The sequence below is a fragment of the Pagrus pagrus genome (assembly GCF_965226575.1).
Source record: "Pagrus pagrus genome assembly, chromosome: 10".
Classification (NCBI taxonomy): domain Eukaryota; kingdom Metazoa; phylum Chordata; class Actinopteri; order Spariformes; family Sparidae; genus Pagrus; species Pagrus pagrus.
Window position 1 is genome coordinate 21,478,722 of NC_140194.1, and position 19,702 is coordinate 21,498,423.

At 42.0% G+C, this 19,702-nt stretch overlaps 1 protein-coding gene across 1 annotated transcript; it reads right to left on the bottom strand.

Annotated features, from left to right (window-relative positions):
* Nucleotides 1-844: 844 nt before the first annotated feature.
* Nucleotides 845-16,926, bottom strand: wnt2 (wingless-type MMTV integration site family member 2; the record flags this gene model as incomplete). Its single annotated transcript, XM_084363303.1, has 6 exons — nucleotides 845-2,643; nucleotides 10,152-10,416; nucleotides 10,558-10,835; nucleotides 15,729-15,949; nucleotides 16,269-16,318; nucleotides 16,867-16,926. The coding sequence occupies 6 exons, from the start codon at nucleotides 16,924-16,926 to the stop codon at nucleotides 2,438-2,440; spliced, it is 1,080 nt and encodes a 359-aa protein (XP_084219429.1). The 3' UTR covers nucleotides 845-2,437.
* Between the last annotated feature and the right edge of the window lie 2,776 nt (nucleotides 16,927-19,702).

Here is a 19,702-nt window from a genome sequence, read left to right on the forward strand (position 1 = left end):
TCACGTGGAGCTGACGGGCACCTGGCAGGTTTCTTTTCTGATCTTCTGATGTGTGTTTTTATTAGCAAACTAACATCTCACTCCACAGGTAGAAGAGTTTCACCTGCAGCCACCAGGTGCTTTGATCTAAAGTGATTCTGAACGATGATCTGAACTTTGATTCTGTATTTGAGACACAAACATGAAATTTTAAGGAGCAGTGGTTTTAGATTTTGAAACCCATTTTCTGCAACACATGTATACTTTGATCAAAGGTAAAAAAAACAAGCTGCTTTGTTTTGGAAGTTTGAACATTTTTTCCTAGTTATTATATGAAAACCTTTTAGCGAACCCTTTGGAACTTGTGTAACTGATAAAAGTGAGCACACAGTCTGCATTATTGTTGGGAGGTTGTCAGACTTTCCAAAGGAATCTAATCTTAAACTACATCTCCAAAGAATGATGATGTCATTTCAACAAACATGAATGAAAAATAGATGCTAATTGATTTTCATGCCACACAGTAATCAACAGAAAACAAAGGCTGCCTCAGCAAAGTATACATGGTTTGTAGGTAAAGCACAGACTCGTCCTTTAAAGAGGTCTTCATGGGTTCATAATAAAATGTTCCTCACTGATTTAATTGCTGAGAATTGGGGACATCACTAAACAAATCCAACAGGAAATGGAAGCAATCAGATTTTTAGGTGTTTCTGGGTGTTTTGTTCGCTGTTCGACATCCGTGTAGGAAACTCAGCATTTAATTCTGAGTACCAAGTTGTTATCATCGATTAGATTGATAAAAAACAAACAAACAAAAGTCCCAAGTAAGAACTAAGCAGGAATTTCACTTATCTGAAGGCTCTGAGGAAGTGAAGAGTGTTTATTGGTTAAACAGTGTGTACTGATTACAGGTAATGGTTCCTTACACTATACATCTGATTTTAATTTACACAACCACATATTTACATAAACAAACAAAGGCCTGTCTGGTTTAACTGTTTTGCGGAGAGAGTTGGAACAAGTGTGTCGACCTTTTGTGTTAAGACAGTGTGTGATGTAGTTTTACAGGTTGTATCTTTCATCCCAGGTGAGCAGGTTAGTTACAGACTCGGTGATCTGTTCCGCCAGGACTTCACAAACACACTGGAGAGTAAATAAATACAGTGAAATGAGAAGAAATGATGGATGATTTACATCTCTGGACAACATGACAGAAGGTTGTCAAAGTGATTGAACTTTATCTGTTCTGAATGTTTTCAGACGGGTTCTTCAGGCTGCGGTTTTCCTCCTAACTCAGACTGACAGCGTGTCTGTGTGTGCTGGATGGATTAAGAGACTAAAGTAAACAGTGGCTGAGTGTGTTTACATCCACAGAATTTTGTCTTACAGCATTTTTTTAGTAGACTTTGCAACAGGACAAGCTCGTCCTCAAATGCAAAGTTTAAACTGTGAGGTCATCTAGTGCTTCTTTAGTCTTTACTGTGTTCATTTATTAAGTTAGAAGCTTTTAATCACACTAATTTAGTAAACGTGGAAATAAACCAGGTGAAGCTCATTTTCCCAGAGACAGCTGCAGGTGTAAATATGTTGAAGTTGCCACCTACGGGCAAGTAAAGCAGCACCTGCTGTAATTAACACTAAGGTTTTTTCATCTTTTTTTGGGTTATCATTCTCTATCATTCATCTCATGCAGTCAATAATTACAGCTCGACACTGGAGTAGGTCTTCATGTTAGTTGTTGTAAAACCACAACAAACAAAACTGAAGCTATGAACAGTTCCGCCTGTGACTAGCGTTGACTGCAGGTGAAACGAGTGTTAAAACTGTAGCAGCTATTAGCTGCTTTGCCTGTAAAGTAGGTGGCGAGATCGACCCAGCTGAACTTGCAGGTCTAAACTGTTACCGTTACTGGAAGTTGCCTGTAGGTGGTGCAGTTTAGTGAGTGTATAACAGCCAGTGGAGGATCGGAAACTTTCCAAATGATGAAAAGTTTATACATTAGATGTCAGTTCCATAAAATGAGAGCTGTGTCAGCCTCTGAAAACCAGGCAGGGGTGTAGAAAGTTGCTGCAGTATGGACAGGTTTGTGTTGCTTGATATATTATTTAAATAAAAGGTACAGCTCACTACTTTCTTAACCTATAACTTGTTGGTGAAAGCTATTCAATGGTCTGCTCTTAATTAACTGAAGTCTGGAGTCTTTGAAGGCAACATCTTCCAGCAGACAAGTGATTCGTGTTGTTTGGAATAAACAGGAGAGGAGATTAGTTTCTAGCGTGAGCAGCAGAGAGAGAGCGCCACCTACACATACTTAAGCAGACTAGCTACTATTTGACTGACAGGTGATCTTTGGGCAGTGAAATGAAGGCTGAGCACCAATGACGGAGAACGTCCTGGAAAATGTGCAGTCCCGTACAGGTGACCATGTAATGAGCGGTCGGTCAGTAGTGTCAGGTCACGTCTGACCCTTACAGGTGTGCACGTCCACCTGCTGGTGGCAGTCTCGGCAGTGCACGGCGCAGCACCAGTGGAACTTGCACTCGCACTTGGTGGTCCGGCTGACCCGCGACGTGTCGTAGCCTCGACCGCAGCACATCACCTCACAGCCGTCGATGCCGCGAGACGTCCGGTTACAGACCCGCCCTCCAGTCCCCATCGACCCTGAAGACAGAGAGCGAGGGAGAGGTCAATGAGCTTTTAAGAATTATAAATAAATATAATAAAAAAACCTTCTGTGAGGAGAATTATTTATTTGTGTTGCTCATTTTGACCACAAGAGGCTGAAGTGTACAACTACTGATGTTCTAAATGGGACTAAAAGCATTCATGTTTTCTTTTAGGGGAGTTTTTAATTTCTCCGTGCACACTAAACACAACATACATCTATTGTGTGTTAGCGGTTATGTAACATTACTGTCATGTCTTTCTTTTGGCGAGGAATGTGTTATACTCGGCGCTATTAGTGCCACGGGTGGAATACTGTGTATTATCAGCCTTCTCATCAGTGTCTCTACAGGCCACAGAGAGGTATTAAAACTCCCCTGGAAGAACATGGATGCTTTTCATCTTATTTAGGACATGACTAGTCCAGCACTTCAGCCTCTTGTGGTCAAAATGAGAGTTACAAAAACAAACACTTGCAGAGGAACTTAAAAAATGTTTTTCATTCTGTTCCACGCATGAAAATGTATCTTTTTAGAACTTCAAAAATTTCTCGACACACTCTCGACTTTCAATTACTGGAAACGTTCCTGATCTGAGCATCTCAGAATCATCTTGCAGCACAAAATATGTTTCGGGTGCATAGGGGCCACTGCTAAATACGAGGGGTCTCAGGGATTTCTGACCTTTTATTTAACACCTGTGACCTGCTGAAAAACCCCAAATCAAATCTGTAAGGCAACTGAAAAGCCAATTATTTTCTTCATATTCTTTAAAATGGATTTACAGTTTGTAGTGTAGAAAGGAGACGAGCGAGCAAAACAACATGCCTCAAGTACCAAAAGTAAAAAAGAGAGAAAATCTAACTTAATGCATGTTTGAACTTTTCTTCTCAAACATTGTTCCCGGACTGAAGTGAACGATGAGGTGAACTTCATGTCTTCTTGAGGTGAAATCAGTTTTTACTGCAGCAGTAGGTTTTTCATTTCCCACTGAAACAACATCAGATTTCTCCACTAAATGCAAAAACACATTTCAGTCGTTTCCTTCCAACATGAGATTTCCTGTTTGACACCTACACTCACAATTATTCCAGGCTAAAAAGGTGAGAAGCATCATGGGAAATCACTTGGACGTCTTGAAGGAACAATCCCTCTTAACAAAGCTGGTCCAATGTGGAATCAAGACTTGGCTGGTACATGAGCCAATCCGAGAAGTTTTACCGGTAATGGAGAGCCAATGGGAGCGCAGTATAATTCTGGCAGTACGCTACAGATGAGACAGAGGGGGCGAGTAAGATGATGAACATTGGACGGAGGAGAGATGAGAGATTGATGATAGGAGCCGTCAGCCTGCACTCCCACTCTTCATCAGCTCTTCATTTTACAGGAGACATCCATCGCTCGCTCACACACACACACACCACACACACACTCAGCACTATCTCCTCAGACTGGCCACACTGATCGTGTGCACAATCTCCTGAATGTCGCCTTCACCGGCCCACACACACACACACACCCTCCAATTTCCCAATAATGGGCCCATATATGTCGTGCATCCCAAATTTAAATTAGTTGTGTTAATAAACACAACATTTTTCAGCAGGCAAAATCTGAAGTTTATTCACCTTTTCTGTCTGAAATCTGGCAACAAAACTGCACTTAATGCCAGCAGTTCAAGAGACTGGTAAAGGTAGTACTGACTCAACTATTCAGCCATTTCTGTTCAAAGCTAACTGAACCTCACCACATAATAATATAATTCAAAGACTATTAAACCTAAAGGTAGAATCAGTAGGATTTCTCCCAGCTGTTCCTAAACACACCACAAAGACAGTTGATTGTTGAGTCTCATTCGCAGGATGTCAAATAGTCACATTTTGGGTTGGCAAAGCGTCCCGAGCAGCAACAAAGTGAGAAAATACGAAAGTCCAGGCAGAGGGCTGCAGAGTCTTATTTTCTCATGACACCTCCGGGCCTTTGTGGGATTTGATTATCAGCTGTAAAAATAAAAAAGCATAGATTTCCATCTCATCGGCTCAGTGTTTCACAGTAGTACTGTAACTATTTTGTATATTTGACCTCTGTGAACTTCACTTCGCTGCCTACCAGCACAGCACATTGAAGAAGTCTATAAAGAGCAGTCATCACACCCTGCGTCAGCAGAGCTTTTACACACACTACAGAATAATGCTGACATCATCACACTCATCACAAACAGACCGCATCTCATTAAAATCACAACAATTCAACTGCATCTTTTCTGCCCGTTACATCACCTCACAGAGACGAGGTGTTAGAGTTCACAGGCTGCAGCAGAAAACACAACTACAGCTGGCAGCTTCAAGCAAACACACACTGATTGTTCAAATACACTTTTCAGCCATTTGATCATTTTAGTGCTCGATTAAAGTGATTGTTTTTATTATTATTATTGTTTTGGAATATCATACCCTTATGAGACAGTGACGAGCTGACTGATGATGAGGTGAGTGAGAAAGATGGGAAATGACTTTAAAATGATCCCCAGCCGACACGGTCCGAGTCCTAGATCCCTTCAGCCACAGAGACATGCTAATCAACAATAATCTTGATAACTGATCTTGAACATTTATCAATGTGAAATGCAAAACAATCTTCTGGTTCCAGCCTTTCAAATTAAAGGATTCGCCTTTCAAAAAAAAAAAGTATTGTTGTGAATTGATTATCTTCATGTTTTGGACGTCACTTTGGACTGTGGGAAAGTGTGATGGTCATTTTCCAATGTGTTAATCATTTTGACCAAACTTTATATTCACAAATCTAAATTTAAAACAAAAGCCTTTGTAAACTTTACATGACAATAATTTTAATCCGTTTTTGTTTTTTAATTTTTGATTCCTTTTATCTTTTTTGTGTGACAACTTTTGATCCTCCTGGTGTGTTTTAAATTGTACATTTTGTAGCTGATACGCAGAAGATGATGTTTATGTGCTGTATATCTGTTTGAATAAAGCTGACTTAAAAGAAATCTGTAATTTGACATTTCATAGATTAAACAAAGAATCGAAAAAAGTAACAATCTCGACTGATGAAGGAAATATCTGAAATCCAAAAAGCATCACTAACTCTGCAGTCTTGTTTTGTGATAATCTTGAACATGTTTGCATTTTGATCCTCAAAACCTGGATTAAAGCCGTCCTGTAGCTGCTGCGGTGCAGATGTTCATCCAGCAGAGGACTTTGGCTGCACTGTGCAGGTGTGACTGACTGCTCCTGTCTGACTGTGAAGTGTTACTGAAGAAGAACATGTGTGTCTCCTGTATAAATAAAGGTTTAGAAAAAATGATGCACTGGCTTCAAGTACCATCTCGAACATTGTTCTGGAATTTGCTCGTGTTTACATTCTGCTCCGCTCTGCGAGTGCGGCCCGTCTCTGCACCGTTCCCTCACCAGGTAATGTGTCTGGGCATGACCCGAAGCCCCGCCCTTCTTTGGCAGCGCGCCCGCCCGTCATCCGCGGTATGCTGCCCCGCTAGAGATGACATCACGGCCAGAGTCTTCCTCACAGCCTTCGCTCTCCCTGCGTCTGCTTATTGAATTAAGATGAGGGGGCGCCGAGAGATGAGTTTAGCACCTGAGCCTCGCCGGGGCCGAGGGAAATTGATTTCACACTTTAAAGAGGCACAGAGGGGCCGTCTCACTATCTCTGTGGGCTCCAAGCCTCTGTGTGTGTGTGTGTGTGTGTGTGTGTGTGTGTGTGTGTGTGTGTGTGTGTGTGTGTCCATCTGTCTGTGAGAAAGGATTCAGTGTGTGTGTTTCCAGAATGATTGAGGGTAAGTTTGCATGTCTTTCAGAGGTTTTTCAGTGTGTGTGTGTGATGTGAGAAAGAACAAGAGCGAATAACTCAAAGTGTGTGTTTCAAGAGCGATTGTGTGTCATGTTTGTGTTAGTGTGTGTAAGCGTGTGTGTAAGTGTGTGTCTTAAAGAGAGGGAGAGATTCGATGTACAGTACATGTCAGGATTGAGAGCGAGTTTACATGCCTGACTCTGTGTGTGTCCCAGAGGAGCATGTCTTTAGAGAGCGAGCGAGTTAAGTTCTCATGAGAGGCCCAGGGCCGACAGTGTGTGTGTGTGTGTGTGTGTGTGTGTGTGTGTTACCTCACCCTGCTTACATGTACACAGCACATAAAGCCCTCAGGTCTGCTGTGAACCCTCTGCTTGTTCCCAAAAGGGGGCCAGAGGTCCATCAGGATAATGATTTGAGCAGCACATAGGGAGCACAATGAGGCCGTGATCAGACTGTTGGGACGCAGCTGATGATTATTTTCATTGTCAATTCATCTGCAGATAATCTTCTCATTAAAATTATTAATTGTTTGGTCAATAAAACGTCAGAAAATGTAAAAAAAAATTCCATCACACTTGCTGCTCTCTGTCTCTCTCTGAGTGTGAGAGTGAGGAGCGATCAAACTGTAAAACAAGGCAGTGCCGACCGAATATGAATAAACTACAGACTACACTACCTTGATTTTGGCCTTGGTGGTTTGGAACCATAAGTGACTATATTTGGACAAGACGGTGGAGCTGGGGAAGATATCCTGATTGGATCTGACTGAGAACCCGAGGGCACGCCGTGTCAGCCAATTGCCAATCACAAGGCAGCCAAGCTGTAAAGCAAACCCTGCTTTATCTTCTCTATTACTCTGAATGGGACCATAATTTACTAAATGATAACATGCGGTATTGAAGAAGACTTGAAACTAGAGATTGAGACCACAGACTTATCAAGAAGCTGTTTACTGAGGTAATGAATTAAGTGAGAAGTAGAGTCATTTTCTCATAAGCTTACATACAAACAGACTTCTTTTCTAAAACCAGTGGCATCTCCCCCTGCTGGCCATTAGAAAGACTGCAGGTTCAAGGCACTTCTGCATCGGCTTTAGAATATGGATACCAGACCCTCAGGTTCAGGCAAAAATTTAGAAACGATGTCCAGGGGCCTCATTTATGAATTTTATCTTAAGATCATTTCTGGCAGTGTGCTTACTTTTGATTCATAAAAGATGCTGAGCATGAAACCCTTGCTTAAGCAAGAGTCTTATTTGTAACTTACACACCTGGGATCTATAAGTCGTAAATCAACTTAAACTAACAGCACCTGCCTGGCGATTAAATATTCAGGAATAACCCTGGGCAAAGACAGAAAATCAAACTTCTTGGAGGACGAGATCAGGTCGGTTTTGGACGTAAAAATATGGCCCAAGCCGTAACAGCCGAGCTGTAATTTGCTCCACTTTTCAGAGGAGGAAGCCCCGTCCACTATCTATACTGTCTATGATTGCAACCCTCCTCCTCCCTCCATGTTTCCTGTCTGTAAAATGTCCAAAAGCAAAATACCAACAGATAAATCAACTGTGGAACTTATTTAATGACACCTTCATGCTCAGAGACAAGACTAAGCTCTGGTAGCTTTTATCTCCGCACATCAAACAGCCCTGCCCTCTAAATTAAAACCATACTTCGGACCATTCTTCATGCTTCTTTAAGGTCATAAAACTGTCTTGGCACCTGAAAGACCATGACGGAGCCTGAGAACATGGACTACAGCACACAGAAGACATGACAAGGTTTGAATCTCTACAACATCCAAAGTTTCCTCTGACCAAGAAATATATCTTACGTGCAAAAATCTGCAGCTCGGTCACACTTAACCCTGTTTTGTTTTCAGGTTGGGCCGTGATTGGTTACCCACAATGCAACAGGGGGGGAAATATGGGAAAAAGTGTTCACATCAACCTGCACTTTAAACTGCATTTTTCAAGAAATAACCCCTAACAGAAGACGACTTTGGAGAAAGGCGTCTCACTTTGACACCAAACACAAACTCCTCCACTGTGTGTGGGTTGTATTATGTTGTATGATCCATCCTGCCCCTGAAATATGCCTCTCTTTGCAGGCCGATCGTGCCCTCCGGCGTGTGTGTGTGTTTGCAGCGGTGGTGATTTATAGTGATCTGTGGTGCTCTAAGGTTTCAGCCTACAGAAGTGTGTAATGGGTCTTAAACTGGCCGACACCCGATCGCCACGGATCATCTGCTGCCTGACAGGCATCCACCTCCGACTGGAACACACACACACACACACACACACACACACACACACACACACACACACACACACACACACACACACACACACACACACTCTTCTCTTTCTCTCACACGGTTTTCATACACAAACATTTTCTTTCTCACACCGTCTCACTGTCCCGTTCCGAGTCACACACCTAAACACAGATTTTACTCAGACACACATTTCTTTAACAGATTATCTGTCTGGGCACAAATACTGGAGGTAAAGTACTGAGCTGATTGTCCTACAACTAAAAACCTCGGGTTGGAACGTCTGAATTTTTGTGTGTGTTAATATATTTGATTCACAGAAAAGTCCCACTGAAGTACAGACAGTCAGGTGTGTTTCTTATGTTTAAATCTGAGCACAAAAAAAAATGCTCAGGTCAATAATTCTGTCGCACCTGAGTGATGCAAAAATGATGCTTACATCAGGGCCGTTTATTGTGAGTCGAACCTCAAAGAACACGCTAGCATCAACCATCAACTGCTCAAAGACATTGGAGGTTCAACTGTAGGAAAACATCCTCTGACAAACAGGAGCAACATCAAATTAGGCTTGTTTCCATCCCATTATTTCTAAAGTCTACTCGAATAATGAATGAGTAAAAAACTGACAAATCTGCGCTAATCTGAGTGTTTAAAATACCGGATCAACACTTCTGAGTCTGTCATCACTGGGCTTCTCCGGAGGTTAGCATGCCCCTTGTGGCACAAAAAAAAAAAAACCCTGGAAGATGATGACAGATATTAAAACCAGTTCTGTTATGTGTTAATAAAAGTAAAAGCAGTTTTGGCAGGTTTGAGATGCCAACAACTTTTAACTTCTGAAGGTTTTGTTTGTGTAATTCATCCAAACATCTGTGATCAAGCATTTGGTCACCCTCATAATAAATCTGTTATCACCATGTTCACACCAACCAACCATGTTTGTTGAAGCGGTTCAGTTCGACTCTGGAGCGTTAACATCTTTGTTATGGTTCATTTGGTGAAAATAATAACATTTCAGCTCAGCCGGAACCAAACCAAAAGCTTGAAATCTCAAGAGAAATAATGTCAGATGCTAAATGTGGATGAAAATATGACATTTTATATACGTTTTGGTAAAAATAAAACCGTTTCAAGAGCCTCTGAGTGAAAAATAAATATTTCAACATGTAGTTTAAACCTCAACAACCAAATATTGCCTTATTTCAATCTGGACATCTACATTTCTTTTGGCCTGCAAATGACCAAATCAGTGCTGGAGAGTTGAGTGTATCTACAGCTACAATTGTAATCTGATTCATTCACAGTCAGATCTACTCATCATCTCCAAACTCACTGTGGTATGAAAGCACTCTGAAGAGGCTTGAGAACCAACAGAAAAAAGGAAAAAACTTGGAGGGTGTTTACCTGACTCGTGGTCCCGTATGCAGTAGTCTGGCGAGTCCTCAAAGTACACCAGGTCGTTCTTGCTGGGTCGTTTGAAGTGTGTGTGCGCGGCAGTGAACCCAGTGCCGTACTGGTTGACGGCCACCTGCACGGCGCCGTTGTACCTCTTGCGAAGGTGGTCGCCGGTGCGCCTGAAGTCGGACATGGCCAGCCAGCAGGTCCGAACGCTGCACGAGCCGCTGACACCGTGACATTTGCACTCCAGAGTCATGAAGCGCTTCACCGCCTGGCAAAGAGAAAAGAGCAGTCATAGTCAGTACGACTGTTTAATGCAAATATTCACCTAATTCTACAAAAAGAAAGTTGGTTTAGTAGTTGGGTTTGGTTCAAAGCTAGTTTTTCACAATAAAATGCCCATATTTCTGACCTTCCTGCCGGCTCGGTTGTTGTGCAAGTTCATGAGCGCCCGGGCGTCCCTCTCCTTCCTCTCTTTGGCGTCCACGAAGGCCTGGCTGAAGCGCATGGCGTGCTCCACGTGGTCACTGCAGCCGCCCCAGTCAAAAGAGCCCTTGGCGTCCCGCGACGAGCCCTTCTTGGTGGGATCGCAGGAGCAGGAGTCCAGCTCGCCTTGGCTGCAGGCCCGCGCCAACGTGTAAACCACACCGGCTGAGGAGATGGCGTACATGAAGGCCACCTCGCGGCTGCCTGAGGGGAGAGGACGAAATATTGTAAGCAGAAAGCAAACACCTTTAAGGAAAGCAGGTCCTTCCTAGATTTTTTTTAATGCCATGCACAGAAGAATCTGATTTATTTACCTTGATGTTCAAAGTGGGAAACAAAATATTTTTGCTAAGTTAAAAATCTCAACAGGGGAAATTATATTTAAACAGGCCTAAACTATTATAACAAGTCCCAAATCTATGAGAACAAGTGTTTTCTTGGCAATTCATTCGATAGTTCCTGAGATAGTCAAAACCACAAATCTTAACCTCATGATGGCACCGGAGAAAAGGTCAGAGGATCATCAAAGTCATCCTCTGGGGCACCGTGAATATCCCTGAATATAAATATACAAAATCATTTCATGGCAATCCATTCAACACTGAGGTGCTTCAGTCTGGACTAAAGCGATCCAATCCCTCGAGCCATGTCGTGTTTGGCTAAAAAACATACAGAGCTACACACTGAGGTCAGAACCCTGACACCATATTCTCCGTCCAAATACTGGAAACCAAAAAGGATCAGCAGAGTTACTGGTACGCTTCTCTACATCAATAAACTCCACTGATGTGAGATGCAAATCAAACATAAAGGTTTTATCTCTCATTGATCTTGGATCTGGCGTTTCCCGATACAGGCTGGCTGACGGCACAATTAAGCCATGACAAACAGAGAGATCCTTCAAATGTTTGGCCACCGCTGCTACCTGTATGAGCGATGTTTGTTGTTGTCTGCTTGGAGCTTTTATTTCATGCAGGGCATGAAATGAAAAACGCTTCATCTACCTCCAACATGGACAAACAGCAAACGTTTACCAGCAATGCCCTGATAGAGAACCCTGATCTCCCTCTACTTGTAACTGATGAGAGATCAGAGACATCAAAGGCTGAAAGAAACGGTGTGTGTGAGTGTGTGCGACTATCTTCTGCAACCGAGTTATGACACACACACACACACACACACACACACACACACACACACAATGAAAGAAATTGATTTTTTACATGTTTAGAGCCATAAACTGGTCTCATTAAAAAGTTTAATCGATAAAACAATTTATGATTTAAAAAGTGATTGTTTAAAGGTGTCATATGAAAATAAGGCCAGAAATTGAAGGTAGCTCCAGAAACATAGGGGGCAGCATATCACCAGAGTAAGACAACTGCTGCTCTATGCTCACTATCCCTGGCTGAAGCTAGCTACTGTTAGCTCTGGAGCCAGTGCTTCTTTGTCTGGGCTTCACAGGGGGAGTCACCTGCCTTATGTGAGATTGAACACGGCTGGACCCCAAACTGGGACTAAACTCAGCCTCCAAGACTGACTGAGATCAGTTTGACAACAGGAGATGCAGTATGGAGGTGATTTACAGTGCCTCTGACCAAGACTATGACTGTGAAGACACGGCAGGGATCGGAGAAGCAGTGTGAATTGATTTATTTCGACCAAACCAGAGGTGATTGTGGAAAGACAAACCAAGACTGTGTTGGTGAGTTTGATTTAGTCTATGGCGAGTGTGTTTTAGGATAAGTTAAGGGGGCCGATTAAACTCATCCTAGTTCGGTAACAGAGAGAAACTTGAATTCAGAAGGTGCACGGTTGTATTTTTCTGTTAATGACGAAAATACAAGTAAGAGTATTTTATTTTCTGAGTTTATTATGTTAATTTATTATGCTAACAGCTGTACCAGTCAGCTGAAGCTACGAGGGCTATCGGACTATCGCCTCTTGTCGGAACAAAGTTGTATTATGAGACAGGATGGGCTAACTGGTTAGCATGCTAACTTCTGTAGACATCTCTGCAACACAGCACAAAGCTGTATTTGTCAGCACTGTTGTTTCTTCGAACTCTGTTGATAATGTTAGTTCATTTATTCTTATTCATTCTTATTCTTAACAAACATTCTGGCCGTATCTCACAAAGTGCTCCTTTAAATCTATCATTCAATCTCTAAACTGTCCAGTCATCATGATCAATTTTTATCATGTCTTATCATCCAGATTGATATAAATGTAAATAAATCCAAGCAATACAACCCTAATTCAATAAAAGTTGGGAAGATACAAAACATAAACATAAATAAAAACAAAATGCAGTAATTTACAAACAAAGTGTGTTTACTGACAACAGAGAACAATTAAATATGTTATTTGTCAAGGAAGTATATTTACTTTACTGATCATAGAAGATAGTTTGCCAATTTTAACCTATTTTTTTTTTCTTGTACATCTCCTTGTGTTCAGACAAATTTAAGATTTGGTTTATTAGGTCAAGTTAAATTTTTTTTGTAAAACAGGCGAGGTAGCTATCAAAAAAGTTTTGTTATCAGTATTGAAACTCGGGTGTTGCATTAACACTAGTATTTAGAAACTACAGATGACACCCTGCCTTGGCAAACGCACACATTCATACAGGGATCAGTGTGTGCGTCCCAGTCCAGCAGCTAAGTTGAGCGTGCCTAACGAGGTTAATGAGGAGAACGCTGAGAGAACACGACACCACTGAGGGAAAACTCCTGTGTAATTGTTTGAAATTAGCCTGCTGACATTGACAATAAGGAGCTTCTGACGGGGCCCCGACGTGCCGTGATAATGCTGTGTGACACGGCCGGGGCCCGGCTGGGAGGTCCGAATACCACACGGCTGATTAGAGGCCCCGACATGAAACGGACTAAGTCGAAGGATCCGCCTCGCAGGTTAAATCTCAGGGCATGGGAGAGGAACATCAGGCCGCCAGGTCCTGATGATCCTCCAGAAGCAATAAAAAAAAGATTATGACTTGTTATAACACGTCCTCACAGGAGTAACAGACTGATTTTAGCTGCTCAGACGCACAGTGACACCTTTAATTTGACAGGATGCTTCTGTCCAGACCTCACATCTGTCACAGGCAGCAGCGGGCTGTTTTTCATTTCGGTCTCTGATGCTGCTAATTGCAACAACTAATTACTGCATGGGAGGAGGCATCTGTCATGGTCTTTATAACATTTATTGTCCATGACAACCCTCCCCCCAAAAAGTATGTGACCGTGTCTTCTCTTGACTTTGAAAAGCTCCATAAATCAAGTGTCTTCTTCTGCAAATGATCCCGTAAGATAAACAGAGTTAATGACCCGACGTGGATCTTGAAAGTGGTGGGATTACTTTTATTTGGAAAAAGTCAAAATTTCTTACATTCCTCATTTGAACGAGCTGAGTGGAGAGTAATTTCCTTACTGAGACGGTAGCTGAAGTGGATTGGACATAAACATCGTTATGATGAAACTGAATCAAAAACTTTGTATTTTTGTATAAACCTGCAACTTATCACTTTTATTTTTTTTAAAATCTGTAGATTATATTTTCCCATTCACATTGATTAATTGCCTCATTTACAAAATGTCAGAAAATATTGAAAAATGGACATCACACTTTCCAAAAGTCCCACGTGATGTCTTCAAAAACCCAAGATATACAATAAAAATGATATACAACAGAGAAAATCTTATCATCTCAGAAGCTGGATCTGGCAAATGTTATTATGGTATCTACTCCGTGTTACTGCTGGCTAAATGACTTACATGATTACTCAGTTATCAGAGACTGCTACAGATTACTTTTTCCTCCATTGACAAATCTTTTCAGCACTAAATCTGCATACCAGACGTCATATAGTTGCTTCAACAAAGTACTGAGCGGCATGTTCGACTCACCATAAGAACACATGGACAGAGAAACCAGTCGGCTGCACCGACGTGATAAATGTACAATTGTAAAGTGAGACGAGGCGTGGAATGTGATCCGACCTCTGTGAAGAAGAGAACATATCTGTGAGGGAACCGTTTCCCAGAATGCCTCAGTGTTGCAATAAATCTACCCAACACTCTGAAAACCAATCAATTGCTGAGATTTGTCAGCATTAAGTTGAGACATATGGTCAAACACGTTGGTCACTGCAGAGCGGAGCGCTGTAACACACATGATCATGCAGAGATTGAATTCCAAAAGGTGCCAGCAGCGCACAATGACCTGGAAACACGAACCGGCGTACTGTAAACTGCTGCAGGACATCTGGCCTCCAACTTTCTATTCTTAGTCGTGCACCTGAAGTCGTCATGTCGTTACCAAGATCCCTGCATCTTATATCATTTACTGCGCAATATAAACAAAGTTACCTCAGTACTGGTGACATTTACTGTAGTTATGAGTCAAATGATTGCTGATGTTTTCCTCCAACTAAATCTTCTAATTTTCAAGTTTAGGTTCGGATTTAAAGATGACATTAAGATTATTTGGTTACATCAAACTACATCAGCGTACAGGTGAAACTACTGTAATTTCTATGATGCCTGTCCTAAAGAGCTGCAACCAACGATTTTGGTTTCATTACCAACTGTCTTTCATGCTTAATAAATACATTATGAAGTCTATAAACTGTTTAAAAAAAAAGGTTAAAACATGCTCATCACAATTTCGCAGACCTTAAAGTGACATCTCCAAATCGCTTCTTTAGTCAAACGAACAGTCAAAAACTCAAAAGACTCATTTACTGTCATGAATGACTCAGAAAAGCGGAACATTTTCCCTTTTTAGAAGCTGGACCAGCAAATGTTTGAAATTTTTGCTTGAATAATGACTGAAATGATTGATTGTGGTTAATTTTCAACTCTATGGTCCTTCTGAGGGGTCAGAAGTCAACTACAACAGCAGCCCTGGAGCTGAGAGAGGCTCAGTGACTTGCTCAGGGACACTTCAGCAGGCAGGATGCTTGCTGGACATGAAGTATTAACTTCAGAGCCTCTAAATTAAAAATGTTTCTCCTTCAATTTGCTTTAAAGTTTATGTGAGTTTGAAATGTAACTTTATTTAGGCTAAAGTAAGAGAAGGTGTCCCTCCACTCACTGCGTAGCAACAGGCGTCCGAACAGGTTGTGGTCTCTGGCCGTGGTGTTGCAGTTCCAGCGGTGGTTGCGGAACTGGTGCTGGCACTCGGAGATCCAGTCCTTCATCCCGGCCCCGATGGCCTGCATCATTTTCGGGTGCTGGCGGCACAGCTGGCGCTGCTTGTTCACCAGCCCAGGGATGTTGTCGCACATCACCTGGGAGCCCAGGGTGCCCATGTACCTGCGGAGGAGGTGGAGGAGCAGACACTTGTGAAAATCCCAGAAAACTTTTTAATCATTATTTGAGGAAGATACAAAAACATCTGGACACAATAGTCCAGAATCTGATGAACAGATTCTCTGAATGACCTCAGAGACAGAAATTAAAGAAAATGTTGAACCTATTCTGTCAACAAATCTGCAAGAACTCAATCTGTGCCTTGATATTTAACTTCTGCAAAATAGATGAGGAGAAAAAGATAATGTCATAACAAGGCAAAAAAGGTGTTCGCTTAAGAACTGTGTTGAAATCACTTGAACAAGTCCACACTCCCATGTACCTGCAGAACAAGGTGATGAAAGACTGGCAGGGAATTTGAACACTTGCAGTCTGCAGCAAATTAAAGACAAGCGCAGCAAGAAAAAAGGAACTGAAAGGAAATGATCTGTCCAAACAGCATCTCACTATCACAGGCAGTGTGAAGTTTGGAATTTGGAAACAGAACCTTTGCAAATATTCATTAAAGATTCAAGAGAAAGACAGCAAATACTGAGAAATTTAATTATATCGAATGACTTTATCCTGGAAACTTATCTCTCCAAATATTCAGTCTCCAACTTCAGGTTTTTCAAAAAATACAGCAATGAAAACCGTGGAGGGAATTTACTCGCTTCATTTCATATCAACAAAAGGAAAAGCGTTTTTATGAGAGCTTTCAAAGGAAGTTTAAACTTTTTGAGATGTTTTCAAAGTCAAAAGTCAGAAAACATTTTTTACAGGTAGTCTGATTTAAAGATGAATTAAACATTTAGCCGTATTGGAGCGCGTTTTGCGCGTAACAGTAAACGTGCCAGTTTGATAAGAGAGACATGCATTCAGCGCGTGGGCTTCAAGAACTGCATTTATATAAAGATGTAAAACCAGTGCACAGCACTTACCACCAGGATGCATCGACACCGGCCGTCAGCCAGCAGATTGTTACCGATAAATAAAAACATATTCCACTTGGCAATAAGTTCATATTAACCAAACTTGGGTCCTTTATGGATCTGGACGGAGCATTTCCACGGATGAAAGAAAAAATATAAAACATAAGAGAAGTCGGAACTTGTTGAATCTCCAAATCAAGCTTGGATTAAAAATATACCATCACAGGACAGTCGGAGGTTTGCGCGTAAAAGCCATGACCGGCTCGGGTTCTGCGCGGTGGCGAAGCGCTTATGAGGAAAAAGCAAAGAGCGGCTGTCTAATAGTCCGGCAAATATTTTCAGTGGAGATGATGAGCTATCAGGTTTAAATTGCTTTACACAAGGGGTGGGCAGAGTCCCGTCTCAGGAATGAGGTGAAGAAATGAGATGTCTGAGAGTATCTGTTCAGGCTGGTTTGACACCAGACAGGCTTGGCCCGCGTCCAGACCGGAGCTCCGCCGCTCTGAGATGTGGTCCGAGCTGATGGGCTCCTCACTCCAACTGCACCGACGCGTTCAGGGAAGAAGGCCGGGACGCTCAGCCAATGTCAGTCACCAGGAAAACGCACAAACCCGCTTAGATTCTTCACTTTTGCGCACAAGATAGTGACTTTTTTTGGCACGGGATGCATATCTTTTACGCACAAGACTTCAGTGGCTGCTTAGTGGTCACTGGATGCAGAAACCGGTGTTTTATTTACTGACGTGATAAATATTTAGACGTGAAACTACAGCCACATCACATAATGACCGTTCTGCTTCTAAATACAGTTTCCAGGCTTTTATTTGTCTTATTTTGTAAACATTTAGTCATTTTCTGATCATTAAAGACTAAACTTGGAATCACATTTGGATTAACTTAAAGGTGAGAGTCCATTCCCATTCCTCACTGACACTCAGGTACCACATATTTCTGATCTCCAAAGCATGACGCATTGATATTTTACAGCCTTACACAAACCAACAGTCAGGCCGACTAATAACTCAGGAATGATGGTTAAAAAAAAAAAAAAAAAAAAAGAGGCGAAGGAAAAATTACGCACCGATTCTCCCAAACCAGCACCTAAAGGTGATGTGTCCATTTCAATTGGATTATCTATCACGGTCTTTTTGAAGTCTCTCGGGGAAATCTGTACCACTGTCACACGGTATTTCCTCCATCTTTGATCTGGCCCGGGTGTATCTGGAGGTCCGGAGACCCTGACCAGATGAGATTAATGGGCAAATTGGATTTTTTCCCATGATCCCCGTGGAAGAAAACCATAAAACAACAAGGAGATTTGGAGCGCTCTCTCTGCTCTCCTCAGCCCATTGAACACGACTTTGTTGTTGCAGCAGCAGTAGTTGTTATAAGTCTGTAATATAAATCCAATTTAATTGGAGTAATTCGTTCACTTCCATAGCAAATCGCATTAAGGCTGGTCACTGATGTTCACTACATGTGTTAGGAGGAGAAAGACTGCTCATTTATGACAATCACTGATGTGAAGTCAGGTCAGGGCCTGAGGAGACTGACTCTAATTGACCTCATGATCAGAGCTGAAGTCACTTAAAGGACTGAGCTGATCGACACAAACAATCAAGGCGCGAACATTTTGTGTCAATGTTCCTATTTCTGGATTTAAAAGAGCTCCGTCAACTGAACTTGAACATCTTGGAGGATGGCTAGAACTTTAAGTGGTTGGAGATGTAAGAACCTAAACAACAGTTACACCTCCGATTTAAAACAAACAAAAACAAAAAATAGCATTTCTGTTCAACATTTTTGGAAATGCACTTCAATAAAATAGCCTTTTCTTCTTTTTCTGAGACTTAGATGAAAAGATCAATTTGTCACATGTCTGTGGGTTAAAGGTCCAGTGTGTAGGATTTATTTAAGGACAGTCTTTCCCTGAATCTTTCTTTTTCATTAGCTGAGAAGAAGCCTTTAAAATCTAAAGGAGCAGCTTCTCCATGACAAACCAAACAGTTGCTCAACAGAGGGCCTTCCTAGCCGCCCGTGTTTGATGAGGGGGTGTTCAGTTGGCTGTAATCTACAACCTCACCGCTATATATGCTGCCAATTCTTTGCACTGGACCTTTAAGTATGCAGCTGTAGTCAGGAGGGCTGTAAGTACTCGAGATTGGTCTTAAGACAACTTTTTTAAAAAGTCTTATCTGTGAATCGACCATGTTTTTACTGTCTGTAATTTATTCAAGACCAGTCAAGACCATGACTGCAGTTATTGCTCAGCTCCTTTGTGTTTGTATTTGTTTGCTCATAGAAAAAAGTCACATTCCCCACATATAAAATTCACCTCCACAATGCTTTTTGATACTTTCATAATGGTGCACTTCTACAGACACGTAAACTGCATATGTGGCAATGAAAGAGGTGAATGAAGATGAATTTCCATTTCTGCACTGTGAGTGTTTTCGTGCAAATGTGGATCTTTGTGTGGAGTGCCTATGGTTCGCAGGTTCCACTCGTCTTGGTCTTGTCTCGGTCTCGCCCTGCCTTGGTCTTGGTCTTGACTTCGTCTCAACCCCCCAAAGCCTTCGTCTCGTCTCGGCCTCGATACACTCAGGTCTGGGTCATGACTGTGTCTCAGCTGGTCTTGATTACAACGCTGGTAGTCAGGAGACATTTAGCTTAGCTCAGCATAAAGACCTGAAGCAGGACACAGCGAGTCTGGCTCTCTCCAAAGATCCAAAAGTAAATCTACTGACTAAACTTCGCTAAGTGACACGTATTGCCTTGATTCATCATACCTCAAATGAAATGTAATGATCACCGTTTGCTGGGAGACTTGATTGTTAGAGCCCGA